Source organism: Lycium barbarum, chromosome 7 (assembly GCF_019175385.1).
Source record: "Lycium barbarum isolate Lr01 chromosome 7, ASM1917538v2, whole genome shotgun sequence".
NCBI lineage: Eukaryota > Viridiplantae > Streptophyta > Magnoliopsida > Solanales > Solanaceae > Lycium > Lycium barbarum.
In genome coordinates, this window is record NC_083343.1 from 6,584,066 (window position 1) to 6,606,052 (window position 21,987).

Sequence of the window (21,987 nt, forward strand, 5' to 3'; positions counted from 1 at the left end):
AGGAATTCTTTTTTGTTATGCTACTAATATTTGCTCTGCTATTCTGCCCCGGCCTGGCTGAAGAAGAGTTACGGGGAGGATATTTTGAGGCTGCTTACCAATGTTTCCCTTTTGAAACATTGGTGTTGTATATAAGAACATATTTACAAGAAAAAAAAGAAACACGAGTACAAATTAGACTTCCCTTTTTCAAAAGCATGCATTAAAATCTCAATGCAAATCAAGTATATGATCACCATATATTTACATATATATAAGGTGACTTTTGAATAGCAAATAATCAAGTAGATTATATTGGTCTCAGTACATTTGTTCCTCAAATAATATTATTCCAAAGCTAAAACGCCACCATTTATTCTGAACTGCACATGGGGGCTGGGATCAGGTTTGCATTATACACATAAACAAGATGTAAATCATGTTACATATATACATGCATTCATCCGTGTACACATTCACATTGTGTTGTTCATCAGTATACAAAGCGCTCCGATTAAAGAGAGGCATGGACAGAACCTCTGCCTGGACTACTAAACAGTATAAGTTCCTCCTCTAATCTTGTTTTGTCTCCAATAACAGAAATCCAAGTTTCTGCTATCTTCTCCACTCTTCCGTCTGAAATTTCTGCGACGGTGAAGGCACGCGACGTGCCTTCGGATTCTGCTGTCAAAGCTGGGGTTCTGACCCGGGGAACAATGGCTCCGTTCAAGTATATGGTATTATCATTTCCAACCACTATCATTTTGCGAAAGGCATTTCCAGAAGCGAGCTGTTTGTGCATGTGACCGAAAATGACCAATGGGACCGAATATGGAGCAGCCTCTTTTAATTGGGCTAAGGCATGCGCTAGATCTGCACGAGACATAACGACCAGATGCTGTTGAACCAACCGTTTTATTGAACTTAAGTTGAGAAGATTTGATCAACCAATATACCACTCTCATCAGGATAAATGGGGTGCACCACTTAATCAAGAAATTCAGAAAAATGAAATCAGTTCATATGTAATACCTGGATCACCATGGTCACCACCGTCAACATACCAATCTCTTCCGCAGATGTCATCCACGTTAGCACCTAGCCCTGCATCTCCCTACTCAGAATACTGAAACCGCAAAAATATTTCCAGCAACAGATAGAAGTACCTCAACAGAATACTACTTCAGCAAGCTGTACACCTGTTGGACCATTATGAGCAAGGAATATAATTGAATGATCCTCCGGAGTGCCCATGGCAGCTTGTAAGATTCTTTCGGCGCTCTTATCCATATCATGGACTCCATACCTAAGAAGGTAATTGAGATACTGTAAAGTTGCAAGTCACAATCTAAGCTACATCCAGAGTGTTATTTGGCCAGAGCCACATCTGATATGGGCACAAGAGGCAATGATGAAGTCATTAGATTCTGAAAGATTAGAAATTAGTTTCGAGCAATTCCTCATTAGAACTGTCTAACATGACTCCGATTGAGCAAAAGTGATCAGATGACAGCAACAATGGTAAGAAAAATGTTAATCATCAATCTAATCAAGTGATTCATGAATTTGAAGCATTTACATCAGAAAACGACAAAGAAAAAGAACAAGCTTCAAGCACAAGGGCGGCTCTTTAGTGCCGTTTGTTGAAATACTATTCCAGACAAGATGAAGAATTCCTATAAAATGAAAATGAGAGGGACAGGCTACACAAGAAACAATGACAGATTAAGTCTTGTAGTCCGTTTAACAAACAAGGGTCTGAATAGATACCAACTATAAGTATTATAAACACGTTTATGCAATCACTTATTTTCACCTGGATTATTTCCTCAATGTCTGAGATCTTGTTCAGCCTTGCCCTTCGTATAGCTCAAGTTTTTTGTTTATCAAACAAGAAACGCAAGAACTAGAGTTTGTGAAATTGGTTTTAGACTACAATGGTATATGGAAGGTTTCCTACTGATCAGCAAATATTGGAAATGTTAAGGTTTCAGCTTCAACTGTCAGGCAGTCAAGTTATTTCCATAGTTTATGCTATAAGTGCACTCCACAAGTAGAAGAAGAAACGGAAAAACATGGGGTGATTGACCAAAAACAAATTGGGGCATTTTGGTGATGACTTGTAAGGTACTATTCAAGCATTTGCGGATAAAACTTGTGAATCAGGCATGTAAATTTGATATCTACTTGGGAGTCACACTCATACAACTTCAAGTGAAAAATGTATCAGAAGCTTCAAACCATAAATTTCGAAAATATTATAGTTCTTTCAAATTAATAGACAATGCTAAAAATCAGTTAGATAGTCAGGCTAAGCAATGATCACAATTATAGCCAAACAACAACAACATATCCAGTGTAATCCCACGGGTGGGGTTTGGGGAGGGTAGAGTGTACGCAGACCTTACCCCTACCTCGTGGAGGTAGAGAGGTCGTTTCCTAGAGACCCTCGGCTCAACCAATTATAGACAAAGTTAGGATGAAATGCCAATGTGCATTGAAGAAGAAATAACTGAAAACAAGATTAGGACCACAAACCTTGCTTTGAGAAGCTGTTTCCGAAATAAGGGCCTACCACCACAAGAAAAAGGTCGTCCGCCAACAATACTGAGTTTTAGCATAGGGAGATCCATCCGACGGTAACCAACATGCTCATCACCAAGACTGACCATTAAAAATTGTCAGCAAGCCAACAAGACAACTTTACATTATAGGTTATTTTTCCTTATACTATATAAGATGGGACATAAAATAGGTGAAGACCAAAACCTCCTGTTTATGGGAAAGACTTGGCTGTCCGATTCATTTTTCTGGTATTCAGCTCTTCATATAAGCAGATAGCCAAGTAGCTCGAGGAAAAGTAAAAAAGAAAAAAGAAAAAGGTAACTTTCCTTCAGAATGTGGATATGAACAGACTTACAAATCAATCATAATCTTTGTTATTCACTCAATTACTCCCTCCGTCCCAATTTATACGACACTCTTTTATATTTAGTCTGTCCCAAAAAGAATGACCCCTCTCTATAATTAGTAACAATTCAACTTTAAATTTACCTTTTTATCCTTAATGAAATGATTCCTAGCCACACAAATTTCTATGGTTTGTTTTAGACACAAGTTTCAAAAGTCTTCCTTTATTTCTTAAGCTTCATGCCCAGTCAAACACCTTCATAAAAAATGGGACGGAGGGATTATGATAATAAGTAAAATTGTATACCTGTTAATTTAGTAGTTGATACCTTATATACTTTCCAAGATAAAATCAGAATCCAAAGAACTGAACCATCGAACAATTCATATGTAGATAGTTGAATTTTAGTAGAAATCTTGGCAACATGAGCCAGAGTCTCAGAATTAATCTTAGTTCACTGGGCCTGGTGTTCAAATCAGTCATGGCTCCTTGTGCTAAGAGAGACTTATGCAGAAAACCTAGAGCTTAAAACTTAGTATGGATTACTTCTGGAAGTTAAATTTATAAATTGCCAACTTTAAGTAAACTTTTTTAAGTGCCAGCATTGTGGGAAACTATGATTGTAGCACCTCTTAATACCTGCATATGGATAATTTCCCAGCAAAAGGAGATTCTATTCTTTATATTTATGTTATTATGTTTCTTTTAACAGCAAATATCATCCAGATTGTCCAGATATGAACATGTTCCTATGGTACAAGTGTCGGATGTACCAAGAGGACCTTTTCTGGATCCTGGTTATTTATTTTCTATCTTGCAACTTTATCATCTATCTTGCATTTCTTCTGAGACAGAGGGGTGATTGAGATTGTAAGAAACACAAGACGGAAGGTTATGCCAGAGTGAGAAATTGACAGTCCTAAAAATCATAACTGAGCACATCGCTATACTATTTGATATATAGATCTATAGATTTATTGAAACCAATTAATTATACATCTTGAGAAACATACCATTCCAGCTGAAGTTGAACGGCATCTTTTTCCCTACAAATTGAAACGACACACACTAAGAAAAAAGAAACAAGTGGATGAATTTAGCAACCCAGACTTAAGAGAAGCATCTCAAAATTAGAGAAAAATAATTTGTCAACAAGACATGCAACTAAGTGGACAGGAAAAAATTAATCTAGCAATATCTCGCGTCCTTTTTGATATTTCATATTTTCAAGCCACTGTGTTGTTTATAGTTAATGCTGGAAGTTTCTAGGATAGATATGTTTTGACGAAAACATCCTTTAATTCATTAATCATTTTCCACAGGCTCTACCGCCAAAGATAGTGTTAATTAATCCTACTCACACGTTACCACAGAGGTCACCCCATTCGCCATTATCAATCACAACCTTCATGAAGCCACAACACTAAACTGACTACCATCATATGCCACCATATTTACCAGAGTTTGAACTCCAACAAGTAACAGAAAAGAATAAGAAAGTGAATTTTTCCCATAAAACAAATCCATCAGGATTTTACACTCAACCATGTGGACGGTTGTTGTTGGTTTCAAGAAACGGAATTCAGATATCAGAATGTAACTCCACATGGCAGTCTGATACTTACAGATCCTGGTAGTAACTCTTCAAGTGCATTGACAAGCGGAGATTATGCCAGCAAAACAGCATATGAGAAATTATTTCAGGAATGAATGAGAAATATCAAGTTATACACTATGTCTGAAGCATAGTTGAAGGAAAGAGAATAAGATGGATCCGATTGCTGAACACTATAATAGCAGGTTAAAATCAGATGTAGCACAAGAAAGTAAAGTGTTGACGTGTATAAACAGGTATGTGTAAACTAAAGACAGGCAAATCAATTTAGAGGAACTTGGACTTACCTTCCGGAGAACGTTCGAGTATTCCATGCGTCATGGTTCCCCAGAATAACAGCTTTGGTGATCTCTAGATCTGCAACACTTCGGACTAGATCCACATTTTCATTCCCAAAATCCCCTGAAGCAAGAACAAAGTGATGTGAACTGATCATTCTTCCGATCTAACCTGGCTAATGAATGAAAATAGTTGTTGAAAGAGAACAATAACTATGTAGTATGCATTGTGGAGGAATAGATGGGAGATAACAAGAAAACGTGCCTGTAAAGAGCACCAAATCAGGCTGCAATTTTCACATACCAAATATAATTAGCTGACAGAAGGAGATGGAAATACCAAAAGATGCTATACAATAAAAGTAAGGGGATTTCTCACAGAGAAGTTTCCTCTGTCCCAAAAAAAGAAAGAAAAAGTGGACAAACTAGGGATAGCATCTCTGAAGCAACACTTAGATCTTCATTTCTCAAAAATCTTCTTGAACACTGAACTGTAATTATGTGTAGAATAAGTCATATCCAAAGGATATGCACTGCTCAGAGGAGAAAGTTAGCAGCAATTGCTAATTATCCACCGACGAAAGTAATGAAGTACAAAGATACTTTCCTCAATTTTGATCAAATTATTTTTGTTTCATACGAAATATTATTTTTAGTCATGATACTTTTTCTGTCCTTCCAACTAAAAACATTAGTCGAAGTGTCGAGTGGGACACATTTAGCAAACAAATTACACAGCAAAATACAGCTATAGTTCAGTTTGGAGAGGCAAAGAGCAAGGGAAATATAAGACCCAAAAAGCAAGACATGTAAAACTTAATAAATTTGTAGTTATCTATCCTCTGGTGCAACATCTACAGTAGAAACGTTCTTAATCAAACAGACTATTTAGGTGCAAGTTTAGCATGACAAAAGTTCAACTAAAAATAGATATAACTTGCCATTTCGATAAAGCATTATGCAGGTTTACAAAAAGTACTACGATTCCTATACCACGAATTATTGATGCATAGTACAATACTTGGTGTACGCGTTAAGACTTAAAAGTAATAACTATTGGCAGTCAAGAGTTTCAAATTAAAGGCAATTTTGGCTTCCTTTAGTTAATAATTCAGAGAGCTTTCATAGACCAAATACTAGATCTGCTTGGGCACATATTTAACAGCTAATAGAATCAAACTCAATGCCACCAGGAAACAATATCGAAACAGTAACAGTTTTTCGGTTAGTAGTTTTGAATACCTTGGATCAGTTTTTACTAGTTCAACCATGTTAGGTATAATTCCAGTTACTTTGGCTGGATTATTTGTAAACTACAGAAATATGCTTTATCCATTCAAGAAATTAGCATATTCACAACAAACAATACCTCAATAATCCTAGCACCAAAAAAAAAAAAAAAGAATAAATTAAACCAAATAAAGATGTTAAATACCTTCAAGAATTGAAGAGCCTTCCTATCTTCTTCTAGGTTCCAGTCCTCATGCTTCACAATCCCCAACATTTCCACAAAAAAGGAAAATAACACAAAGTCACACATACAAACTTAATACTACAATTTACTACATCAATTCAAATTCCAAAAACAAAAAAGTAGTAAACTTAACCAAATCATTAAAAAGAAAAAAAAAGTAAACAAATTCAAACTACAAATAGAAAAAGAGAGAGTAATTTGATTAAGACTTCAGCAGCAAATGAAAATGCTACTCCCTCCGTCCCAATTTATGTGATACTCTTTCCTTTTAAGTTAGTCCAAAAAGAATGACAATTCTCCATATATAGTAACAATTTATTTCAAACTTCCTATTTTCCCGTAATGGAATGATTTACGGCCACAAATATCTATGACTTATTTTACACCACAAGTTTCTTCTTTGATTCTTAAACTCCGTACCCAGTCAATACCTTCGTATAAAATGTGACGGAACGAGTAACAATTTAACTTTAAACTTTCAACTTTACCCTTACTGAAAAGATTTACAGCCACAAAAAAAAAGGTAATTTGATTAATAGCCTGTTTGGCGAAGCTTATTTTTTCCCAAAAGTTCTTATTTTTTTCAATAAGTGCTTATTTTAAATAATAATTAGTGTTTGGCCAAAATAAGTGTACTTTTGAAAAAATCACTTTTCAAAATAAATTGATTTTAGAAGCTTGACCAAACACTAATTATTGTTCAAAAGTATTTTTAAATTAATTCATCAAACACAAACTGTTTTTCATCAAAAGTACTTTTGAAAAAACTCACTTTTCAAAATAAGTTGATTTTAGAAGCTTGACCAAACACTAATTATTGTTCAAAAGTATTTTTAAATTAATTGGCCAAATACAAACTGCTTTTCATCAAATGTCCCTTTTTGGAAAGCATTTTCGAGAAAAATACACTAGAAATACTTTTTAAAAGCTTGATCAAACACTAATAGTTGTTCAAGTGTGTTTTAAATTAATTGATCAAAACATAAACTGTTTTTCGTCAAAATTACTTTTGAAAAAATCACTTTTCAAAATAAGTTGATTTTAGAAGTTTGGCCAAACACTAATTATAATTCAAAAGTGTTTTTAGATTAATTAGTCAAATACAAACTACTGCTTTTCAATAAAAACAACTTTCAAGATAAACTGATTTTAAAAGCTTAACCAAAGTGACTATAAGACTTCAACAAGCAAATTAAAAAATGCTACTTCTGTAATTCAAAAAGCTTCAGGCTATAGATATACTACAACACACATTATACAATTGCTTATGCAATTTAAAAAAAAAAAAAAAAAAAAAAAAAAACTAGGATTTGAAGAATGTGAAAATGATAGCTTACGACGTCACCGATGACGGCTATTCTGACGGAAGAGGACATCGGAAAGTGACCGCCGGTGAGTTTCGACGGCGTTGGAGAACGGAATCGAGTTGGCGCGTGTGACCACGTGCTGCCGTTAAACATATATTTGAGGGGCAACTAATAAACTGTTCAGGTTTCTAATTTCTAACTGATTTTTTTTTTCCATTTTTGCCCTCTTAATTGTCAATTTTTTTTTTGGTTAATCGGATACTTCATATATATATATATATATATATACTCCCTCCGTCTCGATCTCAAAAAGATTGTCCTCTTTTGACTAGATATAAGTTTAAGAAATAAAGCAAGATTTTTAAAATGTATGGTTCAAAACAAGCCTTAGATATTTGTGTGGCTGTAAATTATCTAATAAAGTTAAATTGCTTCTAAATATAGAAATGAGACAATCTTTTTGAAATAGACTAAAAAGAAAAAAAGAATAATTTTTTGGGATAGCGGGAATATATATTAAGCTAATAATTATATAGGCTGCCCTGCACTCGTATTGTTCCGATGCTATATTTAGTTATTTACCAGCTAAACAGGATCATAAAAAATAAACAGAGGGAGTAATTGACAGAAGTTTTATAGAAGTCCCAACAATTTCGAAATAATTTAACATGTGAAGAGTAAGCCGATTAATCAAGTTGGTTCATGCTTTTTACTTGGTCAATGCAGAAAAATACTTTGTAACAAAATGAAAAGACATCAGCAAGCAAATCAGCAATGTATTTGCACAACTATTTCCACTCGTTTTCCTCTTTTTCCAAGTCATCACCAACCTCTTGACTAAAATATTGAAAATTCTCTATGCTTGGCCTTCTATAAGAAAATTGAAGTTATATATATTGAATCAATATATAATGATTTTTTTATACTTATTTATTTTTTACTCATTTCTTTTTTTAATTATTATATATCTATACATACATAATAAAACTTTTCAACGAAGCAGTGTCATCTGATGTGCGTTTTGGGCAAGGGATATCCACCTCGGAATTACTTACTCCTTCCATTCCAATTTAAGAGTCTTCGTTTGATTAGACACCGAGTATAAGAAATAAAGTGAGACTTTTAAATCTTACAGTCTTAAATTAAAGATGTGTATAATGTACTAAAATGTCTTTTTAATCTTGTGATTATAAATTTGTTATGTAAAATATTTGAATTGTCAACTTACTAAATAGAAGGAAACACTCTCTTGGGACAGACCAAAAAGAAAAGTAACGCACTTAAATTGGGACAGAAAGAGTACTATTTATTTGTAGATTATCAATCAACAATATTAATATTTGCTAGTAATTGCCATGTTTGTAATCTGATTATAAAAGAATTACGTTATTAGTACAAAAAATTAAACTCTTTTTATAAAAGCCTAAGATAAACCTTTGTGAATAAGAAATAGTAATTACAAGACGTGAATATTCAACGACAGGTGCAACCAGTGTTTTAAAAGGCGTTTTCGGGGCGAGCCCTGGGGCGGGGCGAAAATCTCCAAAGGCGTACGCCCAGGCGTTTGGGGCGAGTTTTTTTGTTAGGGCGTGTTGGGGCGTAAGCCCAGAAAACTTCTTCGAACTAAAACGAAATTTCTTAAATAAGTCCTTAATATAATGCCCAAATTCTCAAAAGTTAACATGTAATTACTCAAATGTTTTAAAAAGGAACTGAAACATTAAATTTAAAAGTCAAGACCTTTTTTTATTGCTAGAATGCCTAATATATATTTTTTTTCAATTATTTATCTTGTCTTCTACTATCTCAAAAAAGTAACGAGCAGTCACTTGTACTTGTAAGTAGCGTATAATAGATTGTTCTATTTAGTTTTTTTGTGGGGGTGGAGCGTGTATATATATATATATGCTCCACCCATGGGGCTTACGCCTCACTGAGGCAGACGTAAAACGCCCCGCCTTACGCCCTCGCCTTTTAAAACACTGGGTACAATTAATAAATTATAGTACATAGTACTAATAAAATATAAACATTTTCATAAAGACTTGTCATTAGTCATTGGCCATTCTTTCACATTTTTGTTCCAATAAACACTACCTCAAAGACCCAATTTAAAAAATAAAAAAATAAAAAAAATAAAAAGAAGAAGAAGAAGAGAGGACAGAAAGACCATCTTCTTAGAAACATCCCAGAAATGATTGAGCCAGGATTTTATATAAGGAAATTAAAAAAATATTATAGTTGGGATTTAAACCTACGATTTAAAGTAATTATGGAATATCCTTTATCAATTTATTTTAAAAAATTCTCATATTAAATAAATTCAATAACTTATAATCCCAAAAAACCAATTTTTACAGAAATTGAATAGTTTAACTTCATAGAATTTTTTCAAAGCAGGATCAACATTTAAAGAAGTGGACTGTACGAGTCCAACCCGCTAGTGATATTGTCCATTCTGAGCTTAGGCCCGCACGACTTAAAACGTGTCACTAGGATCTAAGACATGTTTTTTTTATATACCCAACATCCCTCCCGTGTTTTGCCAATGTGTGATTTTCCTAGCTACGGTGTCACATACACCCCCATCTTATGGACTTAGCGTTCTCGCTGAGGTTTGTCCCACTGTATGGAATTTGCCTAGACTCAGCATTGAGGTTTGCCCGCCTAACGGCGATTCGCTTAAACTCAGTTGAACTCTGAACTCACATCGACAAGGCTAATACAAGAGTGACTTTGATACCATCTGTAACAGCCGAGCCCACTAATGATATTGTCTGCAGCGGACATAAGTCTGCTTTTAAAACTCGTTACTAGGGTCCAAGGCATGCTTTCTTATTTACCCAGCATCTTTCCCGTGTTTCGCCAATGTGAGATTTTCTTAGCTGGGGTGTCACATGGACAAATGAATAAATCACTAGATTTAATCACAAGTGGTGTCATTGTTTATATTTACACTCATTATTTTTATCTTACTTATTAGGGGAAGCGACGTCATGTGACACCGCTTGAGGCAAGGTATATCCAACCCCAAATGTACTTACTTTTTTATTCTGGATTACCGATCAATGTTATTAATTATATTGCTTGTAATTATCTTTTACGTAATTCAATTTATTGAAAAAGTGTACACTATTAGTTTATCTAAATTAAACTCTTTATTATTATAAACAAACATAAGCCAGGGACAAAACTTAGCAAAACAGGAAGTCAAATTACAAGGCGCGAAGATTCAACGATAGGTACATACAACTAAATTTTTGCACTAATAATAAATATCTGACCTGTTATACAGGTACATACAATGACCACATTTCACATCAAGAGGCTTCAATCAACACGTTGTTGTACTAATAAATGATAGTAACATTTTCATAAAAGACTAGTCATTATTTATTAGCCATTTTTTCCTTCAAATGAACAAAATATCAAAACGAATCAAAAGAAAAGGACAAAAGACCATCTTTCTTAGTAAAATACCGAGAGTAATGACTGTGAGCCAGGATTTATCTTAGGGAATTAAAATTAAATGTAACATTTGAGATTTAAATTTATGACCTAAATTATTTTTTGAATTTCTTTGTTACTTTATTAACGTACTTTCTCATATTAAGTAAATTAAACAGCTTATAGTAAATTTTATCCTATTTAAACATAATTTTTTTTCCAGTGAAAGATATTCAATTGAACCCTTCTATCTCCAAGTTTGCTCCTCCCTGCATTTAGATCCAGATGTATTTGGTAGAAAGGACAACACTTTTGATAAAATAAGTCATTTTCAGCTAATCAAACAGAAAGAAAAATCTTATATTCACTATAAGTGGAAAAATGACTTTCTCCACTTACCTTTTTTCTATTATAATTATTTTGAACTATATTTTCCATCATATCGAACACATTCACACTTGATACAAAATCATAACTCAAATTTTGAAATTCTATAAACTCGACATCAAAACTATAGTACTAATGAATATTCCAATGGCTCCCATGACACATATTTTTTTCATTATTTTCTCATTTTTCTTCCTCCAACAGCAGATTTATTTCTCTTATGGCCAGGATGTTGTTAAGGCAGGGTATTGGGTGAGTGACAGAGGATTAGCTTTAAACAACATAAATGCAACTCTTTTTACTCATTTATTTTGTGCATTTGCCGATCTTGATTCCCAATCGGATCAGTTAACTATTTCGCCGGAAAATCAAGATTCGTTCATGCAATTTACAAGCACAGTTCAACAGAAAAATCCTTCTGCAAAAACTTTATTGTCTATAGGTGGAGGAAGTGCCAATAAAACAGCATATGGAGTTATGGCTAGAACACCAAATTCAAGAAAAAGTTTTATTGATTCATCAATAAGATTAGCTAGACAAAAGGGATTCCATGGCCTTGATCTTAGTTGGGAATACCCAGAATCAGCTACAGACATGACAAACTTAGGTACTGTTTTTTGTCGTGTTTTTAGTTTATGTGACACACTTTTTCTTCTAGTCTGTTTTACAATAAATTGATACATCCTCCTTTCGGCATAATTTGCTAGGACCCAATTAATATAAACGTTAAGGAGAGAAAAAAACGAAAAGACACGTGAAAGTTGAAACTATCAACAATATTCATTTAAGGAATCTTTTTTGCATTTTGTGCATATATTGTTCGTTTACATACATGCTAAAAGTCTTCTTTAACTTCTTAAATTTCATGTCCAGTCAAGTACCTTTACATAACATGCAACAGAGGAAATTTTAAATTGCATGATCACCTCATCTACAAATTTAACCTGTTTTATATATGTTTTTAATTTTATCTTCAATACACCATTCACATGTGAACCTAATTATACATTTTGGGTAAAGCATGTGAGAATTCTTTTTTATCATAATTTAGGGTAAAATTTGAAGCTAAGACCTTTACGGCTTTACCTGATATCACTTCAAATTGTGTAATCCTGCTTATCTAAAAACATAAATGTTTTGAAATTCTTTTTGATAATAGGTGACAGTTAGTTTTGGATTCAAGACTTTTGCCTACTATGTTGAATTGTGTAATATCTAATTAAAAAGTTTAAGCGGTTTAAAAATATACCCTTTTATTTATTTAATTACGTTTTAAATAGGTACCCTGTTAAACGAGTGGCGCACTGCTATCAACACAGAGGCGAGAAACTCCAACAGTGCGTCATTACTTTTTACGGCAACTGTTTCTTCCTCGCCCCAAGTAAACAGTTTGACTTATCCAATAGAATCTGTGACAAAAAACTTAGATTGGATTAACCTGATGGCATATGACTTCTATGGACCAAATTGGTCTCCGTCACAAACAAATTCACATGCACAACTATTTGATGCCGTAAACGAAGGCAAGAGTGGTAAGGATGGAATCGATCAATGGATTAAAGAAGGTGTTCCAGCACAAAAATTGGTTCTTGGAATTCCATTTTATGGATATGCGTGGCGATTAGTTAATTCGAGTATTCATGGTCTCAGAGCGCCTGCTCACGGAAATTCAAGTGTTGGTTCGAACGATGGTGGGTCGATGACTTATAGCCAAATTAAGGATTATATAGTGCAGAGTCGCGCCACGACTGTGTATAATGCAACCATTGTTGGAGATTATTGTTACTCTGGAAATACTTGGATTAGCTATGATGATACTCATAGTGTTAGAAAAAAGGTTTCTTACATTAAAAGTAGAGGATTGCGTGGTTACTTTGCATGGCAGATTGCAGCAGACAGTGATTTGGTTCTTTCTCAGGCTGCTTCACAAGGTAATTAATAGCTACATTCATTTGTTATTCATTCAATTATTTTTTGGAGTGTCAAGTTAAATGAATATTTATAGTATATCAAGTCATTTAAAAGTCAACTATAATATGTATCATTCTATATATAAAGCAAACAAGGACTCGTTAGAAGTAAAAGATGTTAAATGTATGTGACTAGCCACGGAGCGAAGAATTTAACTGATTAATATATATATATATATATGCACACACAACTAAAAAAGGCCTGTTGGAAATTTGTTTGTTGGAAACATTTCTGATGCATTTTCGTCGAGATTCCCTTAAGAACGAGCCAATTTCCATCAAAACGTCCATCTGAAATTCGTATTTTTCTAATTGTTATATATTTTTTTTAATTGCATTTTCCAATACACTAAAGTTATTCTTTTTGCTTCATAGGAATTCAAATATTTAAATATAAGAATCTACTTTTATCTTATTGCTCAATGTAATTTTTGAATGGAGGGATTCAATCCCGTTCCTTACATGTGGCTCCGTGACTATAAAGTGACAATAAATAAAACTACACTAATTGTCTATATTTTTTTCGTCTTACAATATTAGTATATATAAGTTGAAATCAATTCATCAGAAATATATAGTTGTCTTCTCTAGTAAATCGATGTTCTTAATTTATGGATGGCTCAAATATTTGTGTTGCTTATTATATTTAGAAGCTGATGGGGGGACACAAGGAGGAGGAATGCACAAGAGGAAAATTATCATTTTAATTTCAGCGGGTGCAGTAGTAATCTTGATTTTACTCGTGTTCACAATTTGGTTTATTCGAAGGAGACAAGTCTTAAAATTTCAAGGTAACTCTTTTCTTATGTTTATTAATGTTTTCATTCAAACAAAAGTTGGGCTCATCATGTCATCTGCACATTCGAAATTATTGTAATGAGTTTAAATTTATGCACGGTTAATGTAAAAAATATTTTACACAATTAAGTTAATTAAAAGATAATTATAAGTATTTAAAAAAAAAACTTCTAGGAGTAATAAATACTCCCTCTGTTTCAATTTATGTGAACCTATTTTCTTTTTAGTTCGTGCCAAAATGAATGACCTCTTTCCTAATTTGGAAACAAATTCACTTTATGAAATGATTTACAACCTCATAAATATTCAAGACTTATTTTAAACCACAAGTTTCAAAAGTTTTCACTCTTTTTTAATGTCGTTCCCAGTCAAATGGGTTCACATAAATTGAAACGGAGGGAGAAGTAACATCTTATAATAAGTTAATTACATTTTGGCATACATGTTCATTATACTATTAATGCATATAACTTAAAAGGTATTATGATTAACGAAAAACTTAGTGAGAAAGCCAGCAAATGCTTTAATTGCTTGTGTTACACCTTAAGCTTTGGTATAATGGTGAAAGAGTAGCTCGTGAAGTATTAGCTAGAGGCACTTTTTAGATTTGACTCCTACTCATATAGAGATATCATACCACAAATACAAATACAAATCTAGTAATTAAATATGTTATCTTTTTAAAAAAATTGTATATATATCCACTTCATATATGCGGTGTTTGAAGTTACATATGAGTGAAGTTCATGAATTTCTGCCTAAAGTTCAGATAAAATTGTTTGGACTTTAATCCTTTTTGCCTCAACTTCAGCCATATATAACTGAAGTTAGTTAATTGTTGCCTGCACTACAACTATATACGACTGAAGTTCATTCATTTTTTCCCGACTTCAGTCAATTTTGCTTGACTTCAGCCATATATGCATGAACTGGGGATAAAAATGGCTGAAGTCAAGCAACAAAGACTAAACTTCAGCCACACGTATGGCTGAAGTTCTCACAAAAAATCGCCGAAGTCTAGCAAAAATGTATGAACTTCAATCATATGTGTCTGAACTTCAGTCCTATGAAACTTCAGACATTGTGCCTGAAGTTTAACTTTGTCAAGATTAATTTCACATCATATGTCTGAAGTTTAACTTCAGATATTGTGCCCGAAGTTTAACTTTGTCAAGACTAACTTCACATCATATGTCTGAAGGTTTTTAAACTTTGAAGTGGGCAGTGTATACATATAAAAATTTAAAAAATGAGCACAAGTTAAATGCCAGCATCAAAAACCAATATATGTGCACTTTTCCCGGTGTAGAAACAGCCCATTAGAAACATCCCATTACTAACCAAATATCAAAATTTATAAAAAGAAATTTTGTTACCCTTTTTTCCTTTTTTGGTGTTTAACTTATATTGGAGTTAGGGAGGAATTCGAGGAACAAATTGGGAGGCAAAAGTAAAGCAAGAAAAGGTGAGGAGAGCAGCAATTTGCAGGTTTTCAGTTTTAATGAGATGAAGGCATCTACAAACAATTTTTCATTTAACAATAAGCTTGGACAAGGTGGATACGGACCTGTTTACAAGGTAAAATCTTTTGGAGATTTAAGAGTTTCAACATCTTTTTCTTCATTTGGAGAAAGGCTAAGTGTGTCTTCATAGTATGCGAAATTGAGTAATTTTGCTGACCAATAAACTTTTGATCTAATAATATCCCACTCCCCCGCTTATGAAAAAGTCTCTTCTTTTTTTTTTTTTGGTCAAATAAATACTGATAATTTTCTTCTTTTAATATTTATATCTGTTATATTAATTTTAAAAAATTTATTAAAAATTAAGGATTGATGGAGCTTACTCCTGTGCCTTTCAGGCTTACGCCCCATATTTAATAAAATGTCTCACTTTATGTTAGGCTACTTTTAAAACACCGCAAACAGTACAACTATACAAGATAGGAGCTAAAATAATAAGGGAAAAGGGTTAAAAATACCCCTCTATTTTAAAAAAAGGGCTAAAAATATCTTCAAATTTATTTTGAGTCAAAAATACTCCTCTCATCCTTAAAATTTTCAAATATACCCATGTCTTGGCGAAAATTATCTCCCAAAATAACCTGAAATTATTTTTTAAACCCACTCCATCATTTAAACCCGACTCAACTAAATAATAACCCATAAGATCCCCTTATTCCCCCCAATTTCCTCAAACTTCAAACCTACATCTTGGGGGAATAAAGGAATCTTATGAATTATGATTTTGTTGGATCGGGTTTGAATGATGGATGGAGAGGGTTTAACAAATGATTTTGAGTTATTTTGGAGGATAATTTCAGTTAAGACAGGGATATATTTGAAAACTTTAAGGATGAAAGGGGTATTTTTGACCCAAAATAAGTTTGGAAAATATTTTAGCCTTTTTTTCAAAGTAGAGGGGTATTTTTGACCCTTTTCCCAAATAATAATGAAATAGAATTGCCAGCCACATGGTTAAGTATTTGATGGATATCAAAACTATAATATTTTGACAAATTTAAAGATCTAGATCTGCTCAAAAATATATTTAAGGAACTATTTAATACTTACCCCAAACATATGGGTTTCTCAACTTTTATACTTGTAGGATTTTCTTATATAGTTGATTTCCAAATTATCTTAACCATTTGTCATATTTATGCTTTACGGCAAAACATAATTCAGCGTATAATTCATTAATCCAAATAGGGAAAGTTGAGAAGTGGGCAAGAAATAGCAGTGAAAAGGCTATCAGAGACTTCAAATCAAGGATTGGAAGAGTTTGAAAATGAAGTGATCCTTACGGCAAAATTGCTACACATAAATCTAGTAAAAGTAGTGGGATTTTGCATTGAAAGAGAAGAAAAGATGTTGATCTACGAATATATGCCCAACAGGAGCTTGGACCATTACATTTACAGTAAGTAATCCTTTTCCTCTCTCTCTTTTTAACGGTGTTTGGTTAATTAAGCTTATAAGCTAGTCAAATTGATTTATATTTTTCGGCTGATCTCTTTGGGTAAACATAAAAAATGCTCATAAGCCAAAATTAGCTAAAAGTCATAAGTTGGCCATTCTCAACCAACGTTTCAGCTTATAAACTCTTTTATTTTGATCAAGTTTTATACGTACTATTTTATTTTTTAAATTTTTGTAATTCTCAGCATATCTTTTCAATATAAAATCCTAACTTTTCTTTAGTCATTCTAGCAAGAGAACAACTTATCAACATTTCTTTTTACCAAACACTTCAATTCCTTATTATCAGTTTCTGCATTTCTATATCGTAAAAATAGTACATAGACTTAGTTACCAGAAAATAACGTAAGTAATCTTCTATGAAAGTTAAATTACACAGATAATATAAATTACTTATTACACCATTAATAAATATAAAATATTGTATACATCCACTAACAACTTTAATTTTATCTTTTTTTCTCATCAACTTGATTTTTTTCACATATAGATCAAGGCAGACGATTACTTCTAGACTGGGAAAAAAGAGTGCAGATAATTGAAGGCATAATTCAGGGGTTGCTATACCTCCAAGAATACTCAAGATTAACAATCATTCATAGGGATTTGAAAGCCAGCAATATTCTATTGGACACTCACATGAAACCAAAGATATCTGACTTTGGAATGGCAAGAATGTTTAAGGAGGATGAAGTTGAAGCAAATACAGACAGAATAGTTGGAACACTGTAAGCAGTATCTATATTTTTCTTTAATTTACATTACCTTTTCAGTATTCGCTTTAGGGGTAAAGCACCCCCTACCAAAAGTAACTCCATATCCAGAGTTTGAACTTGAGATTAGCGCCGTTAAATGGGCGAGGTGGGATAAATTTGGGTGGGTCAAAATGGCTTGAGTAAATAAATGAGCAGGTTACAAAAGTTACTTGGCCGAAATGAGCTTAGAAATGAGTCATAACCCAATCCGCTCGACACTTAGTTTTAGTTTCTTTGTCTGAGTTGCTGTTGTTGCTTATGTTGTTTATGTTCTTATAATCTGTTTCAGTACTTAATAATTTTTTTCTTTTCTATGGCTATGTATAACATCGAGCAAAAAAATGTACCTTTCTAAAAATATTTTAACAAGATTTCTCACGAGTCAATTTGAGCTAAATTCACGCGCAATTTTTAAATAGGCTGAAGTAGCAGGTAGGTCAAAATGAGTTGAGTTACTAATTGAACGGTTTACTGACCCGCTCAAATTTGAGCGGATTGGCCGGATCATGTTTTAATGAGCTACTTATTATATACATTTATTGCAGGGGTTATATTCCACCTGAATATGTAGAGCAGGGCATATATTCAATGAAATCTGATGTTTTCAGTTTTGGAGTACTTCTTCTTCAAATCATAAGTGGAAAGAAGAATACATGTCTACATGGTTCAGATGAACAACTAAACCTTCTTGAATATGTGAGTAATTATGATAAATTTGAATGTGTTTTCATGTAGGGGTGAAAAGGCTCAAAATTGCTCATGTACTATCCAAAATAGCTTAATTTTATCTTTTATCAAACTTTCGGTCCATTAATACTCTTATAGTTAACAATTGTCTTATATTTTCTTTTGTCACTAACAAAACTCCAACGTTAAAAGTTGGACTCCACGTGTCTAGATTCTTGATGAAAAAAATATTTAAATGTGCCTCTTAGCTTTTCATTATGGTTTAGATTTACCCTCACGATGGAGTTCCGTCAAGGATCAAGGACAAAACTGAGACTTCCACCAAATGGCGGTGGGTAAGATTAGACCAAACTTTTAACGGATGGCAAAATTGAACAATTTCAAATAGTATATGGCATATTTGACCCTTCTCCCCTTGCATAGTTACATGTGTCTACTTAATTATACTTGTATAAAGATTCCTAACTGAATATTAATAATGCAGGCATTTGAGATGTGGAAAGGAGGTAAAGGGATGGAGTTTATGGATGAGTCACTTGATGATACAACATCGTCTTGCAAACTATTGAATTGCATGCAAATTGCACTATTATGTGTCCAAAAAAATCCATTAGAACGGCCTACAATGTTGGCAGTTTCCAATATGTTCAAGAATATTGCAAATTTAGCTATGGTTTCTCCCAAGAGGCCTGCATTTTCTACAAGGGAAGATGAAGAAGGTGACAATGTGAAAGGGGAATCGCAGGAAATCGAAGTTGACACTGCAACTATTACACAATTGGTTGCAAGATGATATGTATTATTCCTTTTCCTACTTTATAGGATTTTATGTAGTGGAGGCTCAAATATAATTAACACTTCAACCATTATTTATAGGTAAGAGCTAGTGGCAAATCCAACATTTTAATTTGATGGGTTCAACCTTTGAAACTTTTACCACTAAAATCATAAATTTTTTGAAATTATGGGCTCAAAATGTATTTTAAAATGTTAGTAATTTTTCACACACACACACACTCATGTCCAGTCCAAAATCATGACACGTATTACATGCTTTGGTCCAAAAGATTTCAAAGATTTGTCTCTTGGGCTGCAAGCATCGAGCCCAAAACCACACATATCATATGAACTCGTTTTCTGTCTTATACACTTCACTTCTCTATTTTGGAGGTGGGACATGCCTTAGGAGTGATCATATGCATCCTTTTCTCTGAAGCTTGTCAGCCTAGAAGTCTGTCAGTCCTTCTCTTTGGCTCGCCCTTATCCCCACCCTTCGACATGAGTGTCACCTCTTGTTATGTCCCGTATTTTTATACATTGGGACAACCCGGATTAACTATGATAAGTTAGGGTCAAGACTATTCCGGGATTTGAAGTCGGGACTTTTGACCTTTGATTTTATTTTGAGACATAAGTTGTACATGAAATAGTTGGCATTGAACACTTAGGAAAAATTGGGACCAAAATTCATATATTTGGAAGTAGAAAATCTTGCAAATAAGGCCCTTTGGCCGTGTAACCTTGGAATGGTCCCACACATTGTTGTGGCCAATTTTAATTGGTCCAACACATGTGTGGGCCATGGACACATGGATAAATATTGTGGGACTTAAAAAATGACTTCAAGTCATCTTCTTATCATTTCAACACTTAGAAAGTATCAAGAAGTTGAAGGAGAAAAACCCCAACCTCTCGGCCAAGAAGAGGGAAAAACCAAGATCATTTTGAGCCATCCCAAAATTAATTCTTTGGTGTAAACCCACTATTTGGAGGTCCCTAAGTAGCGTGGAAGTGTTGTTGGGGCGATCAAGTCATCCGTTTTGTAAATCGCAAACCCTAACTATTTGTGAGATTGAAGGAGAAAGGTAAGTTTTGATCTTGTTTTATGGGTTATAAATGTTTTATGCATATTGTAGTATGTTAATATGGATGAAATTTGAGAAATATTGTATGTTGGAAGTGGGTTATGTGCATGGTGTTTGGGCCGTGTAAATGGGTGTTGAAATTGAGTGTATGAATTGATTTTCAAGTAGCATGTTTAATTGTTGTAGTGTGTAGGATGGCTAAGAACCATCTAAATGTGTATGTGGGTATGTAGCCGTGTATATAGCCTCCAATGTGTGGCAAAGAATGAATTAATATCGCTTAGTGTTTTAGTTGTTGTCGTTATGAATTCTAGTTTGGAAATGAGCGTTTAATGACTCAAGAATGACGTTGTAATTGTATGGGCTGATTTGAGGCTTATTGTGCATTTGATGAAATTTGTATATTTATGGAAATGATATCGTTATAGTGTGGATTGTTGATACAAATCATGAAGTGAAAATGAGGAATGTGATAGGGGCTATTCTCGGGTTTGGGACAGTTTTCGGGTGAAATTGGAGCAATTGTTGGATTGTTGAAATATTATGTAAATTGTTCAAAGGTCCTTGAATATTGTTGGTAAGGATTCGGGTTGATAATTGAATGTATGAGCGATAATGTGGCTTGAATGTAAGCCGTTGAATTGAATATTATGAATGTTGTCGATTGAGGTAAAATAGAGTTACTATTGTTATATTGCCTTTCGAATTGGTTATCGATGTTGCTAGGTTGGTTATTGTTGTTGTTGCTGATTTTGGCCGAGTAAAATTCTCGGGGTGGCCTATTTACAAGGGAAATGCTGCCCAAATTTCTGTAGAATTTAATGTTAGTTTGGAATAAATCGCCTAAGTGCCCAAGTCTAATGTTCGATATTCGTTGGCATATTTGTAGACCTTGGGGAGCCCGAGGCGTAGATTGAGATTAACTTTAGGTTGGCTAACTTGGAGTGCGTACGAGGTATGTAAAGCAACCTTCCTTCTTTTGGCATGCCTTAGTAATAAATAGGCTAGATTCCGAACCTTGAGGAAATTCTAAAATTCGAAATCCGAGTACGCCATGATCCTTGTATATATTCCTTGGCACTCTTATGTATGATATGATGAAATACGAACCATTATGTCTTCGAAATAATTGATTTCCAAATGTTGCACAAAAAGTTTATTTTAAAGAATTCCATAACTAAGGACGCCGTAACTTTCACATAAAGACTCGGATTGTTTCGATATTTTCGTATGAGTTTGCATGGCCTATGATGAGTATGTTTTTCATAGGCGGGCCCGGATCGGGTGAATACCCGTCCGTGGGTCCCGCGACTTTCCTTTATGTAATTCGTAGAACTTTTGAAAGAATTTGGTATGACTATGATTTCGATTTTCAAGTATGATCATTTTATTTATGTTTGAGTTCATGATAATGATTTTATACATATGACTACTCACGACTCTACTCGTGCATTCTGTTACATCTTTCGCCGAGTCCCGGGCCGGTTCTGTTGTCGTGCGCACTTTGATATACTCCGGAGTTATGCTGTGTTT

At 33.7% G+C, this 21,987-nt stretch overlaps 2 protein-coding genes across 7 annotated transcripts in view; one reads left to right on the top strand and one right to left on the bottom strand.

Annotated features, from left to right (window-relative positions):
• Positions 1-308: 308 nt before the first annotated feature.
• LOC132603029 (uncharacterized) overlaps positions 309-21,987 on the bottom strand; it is a 73,316-nt gene continuing 51,637 nt past the window's right edge. The window contains exons 1-9 of one of the 3 annotated variants that reach the window (XM_060315889.1): positions 7,595-7,822; positions 6,219-6,269; positions 5,049-5,070; positions 4,793-4,907; positions 3,904-3,936; positions 2,518-2,643; positions 1,179-1,285; positions 1,012-1,083; positions 309-852 (exon numbers count right to left, since the gene is read on the bottom strand). In XM_060315889.1, the coding sequence (XP_060171872.1) occupies positions 494-852; positions 1,012-1,083; positions 1,179-1,285; positions 2,518-2,643; positions 3,904-3,936; positions 4,793-4,907; positions 5,049-5,070; positions 6,219-6,269; positions 7,595-7,717 (1,008 nt within the window). In that variant the 5' untranslated portion in view covers positions 7,718-7,822 and the 3' untranslated portion in view covers positions 309-493. Of the gene's footprint in view, positions 853-1,011; positions 1,084-1,178; positions 1,286-2,517; positions 2,644-3,903; positions 3,937-4,792; positions 4,908-5,048; positions 5,071-6,218; positions 6,270-7,594; positions 7,823-21,987 lie in introns of those variants that run through there. The other 2 variants (XM_060315890.1, XM_060315891.1) reach the window with 2 other exon arrangements.
• LOC132603027 (class V chitinase-like) lies at positions 11,441-19,498 on the top strand. Of its 4 annotated transcripts, none has more exons than XM_060315884.1 (9): positions 11,441-12,005; positions 12,679-13,329; positions 14,022-14,159; positions 15,584-15,744; positions 16,878-17,088; positions 17,638-17,875; positions 18,448-18,598; positions 18,856-18,924; positions 19,074-19,498. In XM_060315884.1, the coding sequence occupies exons 1-9, from the start codon at positions 11,534-11,536 to the stop codon at positions 19,380-19,382; spliced, it is 2,400 nt and encodes a 799-aa protein (XP_060171867.1). In that variant the 5' UTR covers positions 11,441-11,533; the 3' UTR covers positions 19,383-19,498. The 4 variants fall into 4 exon arrangements, with proteins under 4 accessions (XP_060171867.1, XP_060171866.1, XP_060171869.1 ...); XM_060315883.1 differs by having other exon boundaries at positions 11,443-12,005; positions 14,019-14,159; XM_060315885.1 differs by lacking the exon at positions 18,856-18,924 and having other exon boundaries at positions 11,447-12,005; positions 14,019-14,159.